Raw genomic sequence first — 14,168 nt, forward strand, 5'->3', positions numbered from 1 at the left:
ATCATTATGCATGACTGTTCTAAATAAATTACCAGTGTCTAATCAAGAAGCTACAAATGCATTTGAAATCTATGCTATTACATTACTAAATCCAACCATTGTTATTGGAGCATTATATTGTTTGCGGCATTTGTAATACATTGAATTATACCAAGACAGATTACAATAACATTTATGTAAATTATTTTCTCAAACACCGCGATGATTTTTTTTCCAAATGAACCAAGGTCATTGACTTGTGTTTCTAATTGGCGAGCTCCCAACCCTAGCAATTGGGAAAGCCTAAAGGAAAAGAATACTTTGATCTAAATTAAAGACTGAATTTAAATTATGGATGTACCCTTAATGATCTAAACTTGCTTTGTTGTCTGAAGGTCACTGACTGTAAATTACACCTAAGCCTCCCTGTTTACAGATGAAGAATTGCCTTATTTATAATGCTTCAGCTGACAGATCTGGTTTAACCAAATCAATAATCACTGCGGTGCTGTGAAGAAAAATGTCCCAAAACGTTTCTTTCTCTTGCCCCACAAGTGACTGCACCTCTGCGACTGGGACTAAATATATTTGAAAGGTTTTTGTGTGGCATCTTTAACGAAACATCAAGATTGATTCTCCAGCCTATTTCTTTCAACTTACAATACATTTTTTTGTTTTTAAATATGATAATAAATTTATAAAATGCATGAAAAATCAATTTCTCTGAGAGTAGCGCCATTCATCACAGAAGATATTGATTTATCGAAAATGTTATTTTTTTTTACAGAGTTTGAAGTCCCACCAAACAGAAGCTGTAATTATAGCCTTATTCCACATTTCATGGTGGAGTATAACAGTTTATTGCTTTTTAATATAATTTTTATTATTCCCAAAACTTTAATTAAATGGTATACTTTGGAAAGAATGAACTTTAATATATATATAATGCTTTTCATGTCTTTGGGGACATTCTATATTGTATAGTGATTGTTTTTGTACTATTGTCATTGCACTTATGTACTATACATGCCAATGATCTGATACCTAACAAGAACCCACAACAGCAGTGAGATCAAACACCATTTAATCTCTTTCTAAGGTGTTAACTGTAGGAGAAAGATTCAGGATTCCAGAACAAAACTGCCCTTTTTTAGTAGTATCTTTGGATCTATAATGTCCACCTGAACCACAAAAGCAGGAAGACGGCACCTTAGTTTAACTTGAGAACTGCACTGGTGTGTTACTATGTCAGTTTATTGGACTGATATCCTGGAAGTCATGAACCTGTAATTGTCTGACTCTCTGATAAGAAGAGAAACATAAGAAATAGTAATGGGAATAGGCCATTTGTCCCTTCAATCTATTTTGCCATTCATGGAGATCATGGAGTTCAACTCTACCTTTCCATATTACCCAGGTATCTGTGACCGAGAACACTTTGATCTCCATAAATACCAACGGGTTCCAATCTCTCATTATTTACTAAAGACAAGTGTCACGATCAGTATTCTTACATCATTCATGGCCCATCCCAAGTTGCCCTTGAGAAGGTGGCGATGTGCTAGAAATGTGTTTATCGATGCTCAGAAGTCTAGACTCAAAGAATAACATAGTAAAGTAAATGGTGCTCTGTAGGTTAACAACAGCTTTAATACTGAATCAAGTTCTTTTGCACAGTACACAAAGTACCATCAGAGTTGCTTGGTCAGGTTAGGTCAGAAATCCAAAAGTTGCAGTCTGGATTATATATCACTAAATTCAGCTTCCAAATAGAGAAGATGACAATGGGAAGAGGTCGTGTCAGTTCTGATCAAAAAACTAGCACATCACTAGAAAGTTTTGATACATGTGAGGAGACAAAGAAGAATTAAATGTGTTAGAATCAAGGAACAGTTATGGAGCTAATAGGCTACTGGACGGATAATATAGATCAAAGTGGTGAAAGCAAAGCAGATGCTGGAGAAGAGAGTCGAGTGTGGTGCTGGAAAAGCACAGCAGGTCAGGCAGCATCTAAGGAGCGGAGAATTGACGTTTCAGGCAAAAGCCCTTCATCATGGCTTTTCCAGCACCACACTCTCAACAGATAGTATAGACCATCAAACAATAGGAAGATCAGAAAGAATTACAGGGCAAGTTACAAAAGAATGCAAAAACTAGAATACTGCTAACTAGGCATTTTCAATTGTCCTAATACAGACTGGAATAGTAACACAGTAAAGGCAGAGGTAGAAAGATGTAAATGTGTGTAAAAGAATTTTTGGTCATCAGTATGTATCTAACTCAAATAGGAATGAGGCAGGGCTATATCTAATTCTGTGAAATTTTGTGGGCGGCACGGTGGCACAGTAGTTAGTACTGCTGCCTCACAGCGCCAGAGACCCGGGTTCAATTCCCTACTCAGGCAACTGACTATGTGACGTTTGCACATTCTCCCCATGTCTGCGTGGGTTTCCTCCGGGTGCTCCGGTTTCCTCCCACAGTCCAAAGATGTGCGGGTCAGGTGAATTGGCCATGCTAAATTGCCCTTAAAATGTAGGGGTATGGGTGGGTTGCGCTTCGGCGGGTCGGTGTGGACTTGTTGGGCCGAAGGGCCTGTTTCCACACTGTAAGTAATCTAATCTAATCTAAGTATAGCAAGTGTAGCATGTTTTAGGAGGAGATCATTTGGGAACATCAAGAATATAAGGAGCAGCATTGTTGGAAAAGAGATCTGGCCCAGGGGAACTAGAATCAAAAATTAGCAAGCCAATCAAGAACTGAACAAGAAGAAGGCTTCAAAGAGGAAATGGTAAGGTATTTTATCTGTCAAAGTTGATACTTTTTCTTCGGATAAAAGATAAACAGTAAAGCTACTTTGGTTCTGATAATTAAAGATATAAATAGCCTCCTAATTTAAATCAGATAACAACAAATATAAGTCCCATAGCATATTAGAGAGCCAAGATGAATATAGGAAATATGTAATGTTATAAAAGGACTTGTAAAAATTCACTCGTGGGATGTGTGTGTCTTTGGCAAAGCCATTAGTGTTCATTATTAATTGCTTTTGAGAAGGTAGTGGCACACTGCCTCCTGGAATTGCTGCATTCCTTGTCATGGAGGAGGTCTCCCCAAATGTTACAATCTCGTAGCGGGTTGGTCGGCTAATTTCAGAGGACAGTTAACAATCAAACACATTGCTGTGAATCTGGAGTTGAATCCAGGCCAGACCAGGTACTGATGGCAGATTTTCTTCTGTCAAGGATGTTAGTGAATGAGCTAACAATCCAGTTATTATGTGGTTACCACCACTGAGATAAGCTTTTTAGTCCCGAATTTATCAAGCTGGGAATTAACTCGTGACTACAAACCACTAGCCCAGGTTTCATAATGACTAGTCCAGTAACGTAATTATTATCCTGCATTAACAATAAGATGCAAATACAGACTGAAATAATAAATTTGCAGCTAAGATCTAATGAACTTTAAAAGCCTTTTAAAAATGGTTAAAAGAAATTACATGGCAGACAACAGAAGATTAGATTAGATTACTTACAGTGTGGGAACAGGCCCTTCGGCCCAACAAGTCCACACCGACCCGCCGAAGCGCAACCCATCCATACCCCTACCCCCTACATTTTCCCCTTACCTAACACTACGGGCAATTTAGCGTGGCCAATTCACCTGACCCGCACATCTTTGGACTGTGGGAGGAAACCGGAGCACCCGGAGGAAACCCACGCAGACACGGGGAGAACATGCAAACTCCACACAGTCAGTCGCCTGAGGCGGGAATTGAACCCGGGTCTCTGGTGCTGTGAGGCAGCAGTGCTAACCACTGTGCCACCGTGCCGGAGTCAACAAAAAGGAAGTACTCTTGCAGAGTCAGAGCTCTGCCTCAAGTAGTAAATATTGTACATTAGTCTTCACTGGAGAAGATAATTCTGACAATGTAATAATAAAGGAGGGAGGAACCATGATGTTGCATTGCATAAACAGATGAAGAGGATGTACTTAAAAATGCAGTCCACAAAACATGAAAGTCACTCAGTCTTGGTGAGATACAGGAATTGTAAGTTTAGAATTTGGAGCTGTTCTACCCAAAAAAGCTGGAGGATAGAGCTGGCCATTACAGGCTAGACAGCTTAACATCAGCAGTGAGGAAACTTTCAAATACAATAATCTCTAATAAGAATAATTGGAGTATTATGGAATAACAAATGAAAGCCAGCACAAATTCATACAAAGCAAATTGTGTTTGTATAACAAAAGTTATTTAATAAAGTAACAAACAGGGTTGGTGAGGGTAGTATGGTTCAAGTCACATGTACAGATTTACAAAGGAGTTTGATAAGGTAGTTGCAAAATGCTCAAAGGGACTATAGCACCAGCAGTAGCACCAATCTAAAATTATCTAGGGGACTGAAAGTAGAGAGCAATAAGGTAGTAGTTATTTCAGACTGGAGGGCCTTATGCAATACCATGAAGTGTTAAACAAAAACCTTTGGTCAGAACTATGGGGAGAGACAATATGAATTAAACGATACATTTTTTGAAATGGGTCCAGGAACAGAAAGACTGATAAAGCAATGTAAACAATCAGTGAAGGCAGTAGGACAGGTTGAGAAACACACAGGATCCTTGGCTTTAGTAAAGAGGCAAAGAGTGGAAAAACAATACTAAATGCTATGTTAGCTTCTATAAAACACTGGTTAGCCCTCAGCTAAATTACTCATTAGAAAGGATGTAAAGGCTCAGTGGACACAGGGAAAAAGAAAACCTACATAATTACTAGGGACATGGAGGACTAGGGATGTTCTCCTTAGAACAGAGAAGGTGAAAACGAAATCTGAGGTATTAAAAAGAAATCACTAAGGGTTTTGGTACAGTGAATAAGAAGCAAGCATCTATTGGTGGAAGAGTTGGGAGTGAAAGGATACAGACTTAAGATTACTGATAAAAGTGAGAGGCTGCAAGAGGAAGAAAGATTTTATACTGAGTTTTTGAGCTCTAAAATGCACTGCCTGAAAGAGTGCGAGAAGATGATGAAATACTAACATTCAAATGAAAACTAGATGAATATCTGATATGGGGAAAAATATTACGAGACTTTTAGGAAAGAGCATAGGAGAGAGACTAATTGAATAGCTCAAATAACTAGCTAGCTAAGCACAAATGTCTGAACGGCCTCTCTGCACTATAAGATTCTATGCTTCCATTTTCTTGCAGCTGAACTGTAAGGTATTAAAAACTGGTTTGCTATTCTACCAGTGAGATTAGATTAGATTAGATTACTTACAGTGTGGAAACAGGCCCTTCAGCCCAACAAGTCCACACCGACCCGCCGAAGCGCAACCCACCCATACCCCTACATTTACCCCTTACCTAACACTACAGGCAATTTAGCATGGCCAATTCACCTGACCCGCACATCTTTGGACTGTGGGAGGAAACCGGAGCACCCGGAGGAAACCCACGCAGACACGGGGAGAATGTGCAAACTCCACACAGTCTGTCATCTGAGTCGGGAATTGAACCTGGGTCTCAGGCGCTGTGAGGCAGCAGTGATAACCACTGTGCCACCGTGCCGCCCAGGACACAGGATTCAACCATGTCAAACATCAAAGACTTCCCCATTTTGCTTATGTCACAAATGTAAAATATAACAGATTTCTGCATCTACATGACCTTATGAGCTATTATTTATCATTATCTTTCATCAAAAAAGCAACTGTATTTTGTCAATTCCATTTAGAGAATGGAAACTCTATCATATATTCAACTACATTATTCTGTGACAGATATGTAAGCATTTTCCCATACCTATAGTAGCCTGGTGGAGCATGCTGGATGAGAAAGTTTTTCTCTAGGTTCTGCAGTACATCATTTAGCATTCTCAAATGGGCAGGATCTCTTTCCTCTGGATCATTAGCTGGACGCATTTCATCTGATTGAAAAAGTTGTGCAGTTTCTCTCAATGCGTTGGCCAATGCCAACATTTGCTCTGAAGCAATATTGTCATCTTTGAAAAATAAAATATATAATTGAGAATTATACCAATAATAATAATAATCAATACAACCACAGTACAAAACATTATATCAATATCACCTCTCATAATATTCTGATGCTGACAAGTGGTATTTGCTCGCTGTGGAATGATTATGTATAGAAAATATCAAACTCAAGAATAGCTACACAGCACAATTACATAATGTGCAAGAAAATATTTAGAAAACAATTGTTCATGCCAATAAATTCTAACATCATTTGTTGGAGATCGCAAGGAAGAAAGCATTGATTATCAGTAACTTCAGGCAATGGAGAATGGAATTGATATGCAATGTTATCATATTCAAAATTTAAATTCATAATAGTATAACTGCACTGTCAAGAGGATGTAAGTTTAGAAAGAAACATAACCTTTGAGTTTCTCTTGAACCTCCAGGGCTACGTCCAGGACACTGAAAGGGAGAACTGGCTCATTTGCTATATGCAGAATCATTTCAGCTGTTAACTGCAATGAACAAATCAAAAGGTATAGTCTGGGAAGAGATCTGCAGGCAAATTATTTTATTATGTACAGTTATTATAAAATTTAAATATTTTAAAGAGTGCAATGCTTGACTGTACATTATCACTGCCATAATGAACAGAGACAGAAAAGGCAGTCTGATTTTTCTTATTCACAAAAAAAAAGTGTGCTAAGGCTGGAGGTCTGAGGAAATAGACTGAAAGCAACAGGCTGTGATAAAATAACAGGGGCAGACCAGGAATCAAAGACTGTAATAAAAGAGCCAGTGATCCAGAATTGATAGGTATAACTGAGCAAGATTTAAGTTTCAGAAGGAGACCAGAAACCTGACCTTGTCAGAGAGGACCCAGAGTGGAGCAGAAACAGATTGGGAGTCAGAGACTGTGAGAAAACTGTAGGAACCAGAAACACAGCAGGATATCAGAATGACCCATGATGAGAAGTAGAAAATGCAGGGGCTTTAAGATGACATTTAACCCTAACCCTTTCACACCCAAAATGTAAGAGCATGAGAAACAGGAGAAAGAATAGGCTTTGAGACTGATTCATCATTCATTAAGATCATGGCTTACTTTCTACTTCAGCAACATTGTTTCCCTTGATGCCAACCTTTAACATACTCAATACCTGAGACTCTATAGCTCTCTGGCTTGCAAATTCTAAAGAGTCACTATCCTCCAGTTTATTATTTTGCCTGTTTTATGAAGGTTAGTTCTAATTTGGAGTAAGCTCAAGATCCCTTGCAATCGTCCAGTACAAAACCAAGTTGATATATCAATGAATTATGAAACATTCTCCATACACCATTCAAGGTGTTGTTCAATGATATAAATTAAAATTGTAAGTGGCTTCCCACAACATTAAGTAGGCCAGTATTGTCAGTGAGTCACTACCATTGCAAGTACAAAATGAAGGAATACTAATTGATGAATGAAATGTTTCACTGATCACAATGCTCCTCATTGTTTTGATCTTTTTAATTAATTTTTTAGATTGGGTATGAATCGACTAATTAAGGATGATTCCTAGGTCCTTACTGAATGATGTGGTTCAAAGCCACTACACTTTGCAGTTTTATATTTTTTAATTTATACAGACAAAGTGAATGAAAAGATTGCCAATTTTAATTGATAGCATTTAAAATGACATAAAATGTTTGCTTTAAAAGTTAATTAATTTATTTATCATAGCCATGGAACAAACCCAATACATAACAATATGTTCAATAAAAATAACACCACTTTACAAATGCATATTATTGTTGGACAAGCATTGGAAAAACTCTGAAACAAGTAACAAACTAAGATTTTCAGACAATAAATACTTTAATGTGTTTGGACAGTCATTTTATAAGTAAGTATTTACCAACTGTACTGGGTCTATTAAATTCAAAGAATTACTATGAATAGTGAAATGCAACCTATCAGAAAGCTAAGGTCACAACTATTAAGTCACAATTTTATAATAAATACAAGTGCAAAGTAACTAAGTGTGACATCATGGAGGAATTGTGTTAGAATTTCATACCATAAAAAGGATATACTTTTCTCCTAAACTTTATCAGGGATTTTATTTTGCTATATATGAAAAGCAACAAACTTTAAAAGAACTCTCCTTGTGAAATGCAAATTCATTTGTAGGCAGAGTAGAATATGCTCTTGGCCACTTAATGGCTGCAGGCCCACATGTATTTGGCATTTGGATTAAAATAACAAATGGCTTAAAAGCAAATGTCAGGAATGATAAAGAATAAATATATGGAAAACTCAACCTGTCACTTCCATCCACAAAGCTGTACCCTTTGTAGACTGACAGAGAGGTTGCTGAAGCAGTACTATTGAACAGTATATATTTACCAGATTTCTCCATGTTTAATATTGTTATTCTTGCCACGTGAGAAAAAACTGTTTGTGCTGTGGGAACTATGGCAAGACCACTGTAACAAAACATAAATCAAAATCATGGAAAACATCTGTTGGTGGGATTTTTCCTATTTAGTACAGCATCGCACAGCAAATATTTCAACAGAACTGAGGATTGTGGTTTGGGCTGTCACCACGAATTGATCTACCTCCATGTATACAACCCCATTCTGGTTTCTCCTCATGGATTTTCCTAACCATGTGGTTTGAGTATCAGGGTTCAGTAATGCACTGTTAAAACAACTCAGTTTGTTTATACCGTCCCTACTCTAAGTCTGCTACATTCATCTCTGTTTTTTCTAAGAGTGACTACTGTCTGACTCAGGAATTTCAATAAACTCTCATTTATATTCTATTGTACAGAATATTGATCGATGTATCACAGCTCTCGAGAGAGGATGGAAATAACTACTCAACTATCAATAGCATGTGACTGCTGATATCATTGTATCATCATCCTATTATTAACATACATTCCATTACAATATTGCTTGTGGTTTTGATCTTCTCAACAGAATCAAGTCAGATAAACCTTATTCACAATGAGTGCTGGATCAGTTGCCATAATTCTTAGCTATTGCTTTAAGTATACTTTTAAAACAGATAAACAAATATAGATCTCCATTCTGCTCAGGAATAAATCAGAGGAAAGTGGAAAAATACACAATCAATAAGCAGTTTGCTAACTTGAATATAAATTAAAAGATAATATTCCAATGAAGTGTCAAATGTTAACTCGTTCTCTCTCCACAGATGTTGCCAGATCTGCTAAGATTTTTCTGTTTATATTTCAGATTTCCAGCATCAAACAATTTTTGCTTTTATTAATGCATAGTTATTTTGAATGGATAACGGTTTGGAATGTAAATAGTATCTTTTTTAAAAACTATAACTAATGGTCTTTCAGAGAATCACTTTTTCAATAGCACTTGTCTTAAAGGTACATCTTCAAAGGTGGTTTTCCCATTAATTTTCAACTATCCAAAAAACAATATATTAATGTACTTTCTGAGCCTGGTGTTTTGTACTTATCCCAGTTTATGAGATATTCCTTTAGTGTAAAGTGATTGTTGCATTTCCTCAACATTGGTTCCGATTCAAAACTTGGCTGTAAATTGTGTTAAGGTGTCCATAGATCTGGAAATTCAGGTTTTGTTGAAAAAGGGGCATGAGGTCAAGAGTTTTTGTCTTGCATTCATCAAGCCATACACACGAATGCTAAATGACAAAAGGAATAACAATTCACACTGCATGAGAGAAACAGCGCTGACTGCATGGACTCTGATTGAGGTGTTGCTGTGAAAAATCCAGGAGGAAACAGGACTCTCTGGTGAACAGTGTGTGATCCCAATCATCTTCAACACATTATTACTAGCATTCACTCCATCATGAGATCACATGTTACAGTGTTCAGTACCGTTCATGATTTCTCAAATACTAAAGCAGTCTCTGCTTAAATGCAGTTAAATCTGAGCAATATTCAGGCCTGAGCTGATAAATGGCAAGTCACCTCTGCATCACACAACTGGCAAGCAATGACCATCTCCAACAATGAAAACCGAAACATCTCCCCTTGACACGAAATTGCTTCACTATCACTGAATTCCCACCATCAGAATTATGATGTCCACCATTCACCCAAATTTTAACTGGATGAACTGTAACTATTACAATTACTGTGGCAACAAGGTTTTCAGTTTGGATTGTTCCAGGACTACTCAGCCTTGGCTCATTTCAGTCTTCTTCCAACTTGGATAAAAGAGCCTAATTCAAGAGTTAAGGTGGGAGTGACTACTCTTAACATCAGGGCAACATTTGTCCAAATATAATTTATAAGGAGCCTTGGAAAAATTGAAGGCCAGGGAATTAAAAGGAAAATTCCTCACTGGTTGGAAAATATTTTCTGAACAACTTGTTCAGAAATGTTATTATGCAGCTCCAAAACAGGTGGGCCTTGAACCTGAGCCTCCTAGTTTAGAAGTAGGGATACTATCACTGTCCCATGCGAGCCCTCAATCACTGGTTAGAAGATATTTTCTAATCAACCTGTTCAGAGATGGTATGACATACCTCTGGAGCAGCTCGGATTTAAACCTGGGCTTTCTGACTTACAGGCCTATACACTCACTGCACCACAACAGCCCTCAGTCATCTGTTGGTATCATGCCTCGCAGCAGAAATGAAAACAGCTGTGGCTGCTGAAGGCCAATATTCTTAGCCCCAGAACACTGATGCAGGAGTTCCTCAGGGTAATGAATTAGGCTCAAACATTTTTGGTTATACCATCAATGACCTGGCTTCCATCTTAGTGATAGAAGTGAGGATGTTCACTTAAGCTTGTACAGCATCCAGTGCTATTTTAAACTTCTAAGACACTGAAACAGTCTGTGTCCATGTGCACCAAGACCAGGACAACATTCAAGCTAGAGTTGATAAGTGACAAAGAGCAGACATGCGCCAGACAATGACCATTTCCAATAAAAGAGAAACCAACAATATCTTCTTAATGGCACTACAATTGCTGAATATCCCACCATCAATACCCTAGTTGTTACAATTGACCAGAAACTTAACTGTGATATGTACATAAATACTGTGTACTGCAGGCCAGGTCAGAATCTTGGGATTCTGGATTAGTGGTGCTGGAAGAGCACAGCAGTTCAGGCAGACAATAGACAATAGGTGCAGGAGTAGGCCATTCTGTCCTTCGAGCCTGCACCACCATTCAATATGATCATGGCTGATCATCCTCAATCAGTATCCTGTTCCTGCCTTATCTCCATAACCCTTGATTCCACAATCCTTGAGAGCTCTATCCAACTCTTTCTTAAATGAATCCAGAGACTGGGCCTCCACTGCCCTCTGGGGCAGAGCATTCCACATAGCCACCACTCTCTGGGTGATGAAGTTTCTCCTAAGTGGTCTACCCCGTATTTTTAAGCTGTGTCCTTTGGTTCGGCACTCACCCGTCAGCGGAAACATGTTTCCTGCCTCCAGAGTGTCCAATCCTTTAATAATCTTATATGTCTCAATCATATCCCCTCTCAGTCTTCTAAACTCAAGGGTAAACAAGCCCAGTCACTGCAGTCTTTTAGTGTAAGGTAATCCCGCCATTCCAGGAATTTACCTCGTGAACCTCCGCTGCACTCCCTCAATACCCAGAATGTCTTTCCTCAAATTTGGAGACCAGAACTGCACACAGTACTCCAGGTGTGGTCTCACAGGGCCCTGTACAGCTGCAGAAGAACCTCTTTGCTTCTATACTCAATCCCTCTTGTTATGAAGGCCAGCATGCTATTAGCCTTGTTCACTACCTGCTGTTTTGGGCTTTTGCCCGAAACGTTGATTTTCCCGATCCTCAGATGCTGCCTGAACTGCTGTGCTTTTCCAGCACCACTAATCCAGAATCTGGTTTCCAGCATCTGCAGTCATTGTTTTTACCCAAAATCTTGGAATTCTGAGCTGAGTAATTCACCTTCTGACTCCTGAAAGACTGTTCACCATCTGCAAGGCATAAGTCAAGACTTTAGTGGATAACACTGTTGGCTAGACGAATACAACTCAACAAAATCCAAGGAGCACCCCATCCTCAGTGAACATCCTCACTTTCAGCATTAAGGTGGAAACCAGGTAATTGATGATGCAATCAAAAATGTTTGCTCCGAAGTCATTGACAACATTCGGACAAGGCATCCTGCTTGATCAGCACTCCATCGACCGAGTTCAACATTTACAACTAGAATGCATCAGCAATTATGTGTACCATTTATAAAATGCACTGCAGCAACTTACCAAGACTTCTTCTCTTGTAATGCTACTACTGACAAGATCAATGCTAGCAGGCCTCTCTCAGTCACACAGCATCCTAAGTTTGAAATATATCTTTGCACTTTCCTGATCACTGAGCCAAACCTTTGAAACTCCTTATATAACAGCAGTGTCAAGTCCCTTCATCACCTGCAATGGTTTAAGAAGGTGCTTTCTGAAGAGAATTCAGGATGGACAATAAATGTTGGCCTTGTGAGTGAATATAAACATCATTATGATTTCACTTTATAAGAGACTCAGATGTTTTGGAATTATTCAAGTTCTTTCAGTTTAATTTGTTCAGTTCAACCCGTCATGATATTTCTTTCATGGTAAGAATTGTTGGGTAAATATGGAAGTCGTAAGGTGGGCTATTTGTGTCATTACGGAAAAGAATCATCAGTTCCTTTTAAAATGCTGATAATGTCACAACACATGTTGATTAAAGCTGTTTTCTCCCCATAGTTCCTTTGAAAGTCATTCCTTTCAGATCATTCTCAATGAAGGAATATAACTAACAGAATTTGAACTAGTCACAAGAAATAAAAGTTTTTAATCATGTATAGTGTGCCAATAATTCTCAACGGAATAATGCTTACTGGTCATCTAAAATTAAGTTTACATTGAACATTCTCATTCTGAAAACACAATTCTTCAGGAACCAAACAGACAGAAGAGTGAATATTGCAATAAAGAAATGACTTTACTTCTTAAGTTTCATTTCCCTTGAAACTTCTATTCAACATCATTTCTTCCGTCACAAAAATTCCTAGAAGGCATTTTGAAGGTTACATATGCATGGTGAGATGCTCCACTTAACATTTGTTGTCATTCATCTGCATTTAATTACATTTCCTTCCATTTTAAATTTCACATTATATCCAATTCTGTTTCAAAAGTTTTGATTGAATTTGCCTTCACCAAACCATTACAGACAGCATTACAGAACCTCATGACACACCATGTATAAAATCATTTTCCTTGACTCTTCAAACACTGCTGAATAAAATGCCTGAATAAAAACAGAAAATGCTGCCTTGTTCAGCAGTTCAAACTACATTTGATAAGATTCAGACAGTTAATTTTTTGTGCTCACAGGAAAATTTATAATTATTTTAAGTAAAAAGAAGAAAGTGAGAGTAAGAACAAAATGAAAAGATTTTATATGTCTCCTTTCGATTTTTTTACCATTAAGCAGAAAGTGATGTGCTGTCCTTTTCGATGCACTCATTCATGGGAAGAATTTCTCTACATCTGTACTGCTGAGAACACCTTTTGACTTTGAACATCTCAATCAAATCTCTTCTCAACCTTGTCTTTGCTAAAGAGTACAAAGACCATTCATGTTAATTTTTCTGTTCTGCAATCTATGCAATGCCTTCATATCCTTTTCAAAGTGTGGTATTTTACAAAAATTCACTATAAGTTCCTTGTTTTGTACTCAGTGAGCTGAATCTTAAAACATTTTTGTCTAAATGCAAGTTGTGTCTAGTTTTTTGGAAGTATTCCTATTGTGAGATCAAGCGAGTTCTTGATGTATCTTCCCCAATGTATGTACAAATTTTTGCTCTTACCAGTTATGACATTTCAGTAGATGGACTGAAAAGCACCAGCATCTCCCCAGAACATTTCTATTTGGGTTTGGATAGGGTTACTTTATAATAAAGAAGCAGGCTTTGTCCTGAAACCGTCCTTGGCTAGATCACTTGGGAACGTTTTGGCTGCCTACTCAACAGCCATGATTAGAAATAGAGAGTTATATGTTTAGAAAGGTCAGACTCCAATTTCTAATCAAACTGCTCAATGATTACAATATCTAAACTGAAATTGTCTAGGTACGAAGGGTTTATTTATTCACCGCTGTTCTAATTAGTTAACTCACCATGTCATTCAAGTCAGTGCCCACTTAATTTACATGAATTAAACAGTTGTGACTCTGCTAATAG

General features: G+C 37.9%; 1 protein-coding gene across 5 annotated transcripts in view; it reads right to left on the reverse strand.

Moving 5' to 3' along the window:
• Positions 1 to 14,168, reverse strand: part of LOC132821532 (inactive N-acetylated-alpha-linked acidic dipeptidase-like protein 2) — a 973,299-nt gene that overhangs the window by 30,499 nt on the left and 928,632 nt on the right. For all 5 annotated transcript variants that reach the window (XM_060834141.1, XM_060834143.1, XM_060834142.1 and 2 more), the window contains 2 exons: positions 6,382 to 6,475; positions 5,782 to 5,980 (listed from right to left, as the gene is read on the reverse strand). In XM_060834141.1, coding sequence (XP_060690124.1) covers positions 5,782 to 5,980; positions 6,382 to 6,475 — 293 coding nt within the window. The remainder of the gene's footprint in view (positions 1 to 5,781; positions 5,981 to 6,381; positions 6,476 to 14,168) is intronic.

This window comes from Hemiscyllium ocellatum, chromosome 13 (genome assembly GCF_020745735.1).
Source record: "Hemiscyllium ocellatum isolate sHemOce1 chromosome 13, sHemOce1.pat.X.cur, whole genome shotgun sequence".
Lineage (NCBI taxonomy): Eukaryota > Metazoa > Chordata > Chondrichthyes > Orectolobiformes > Hemiscylliidae > Hemiscyllium > Hemiscyllium ocellatum.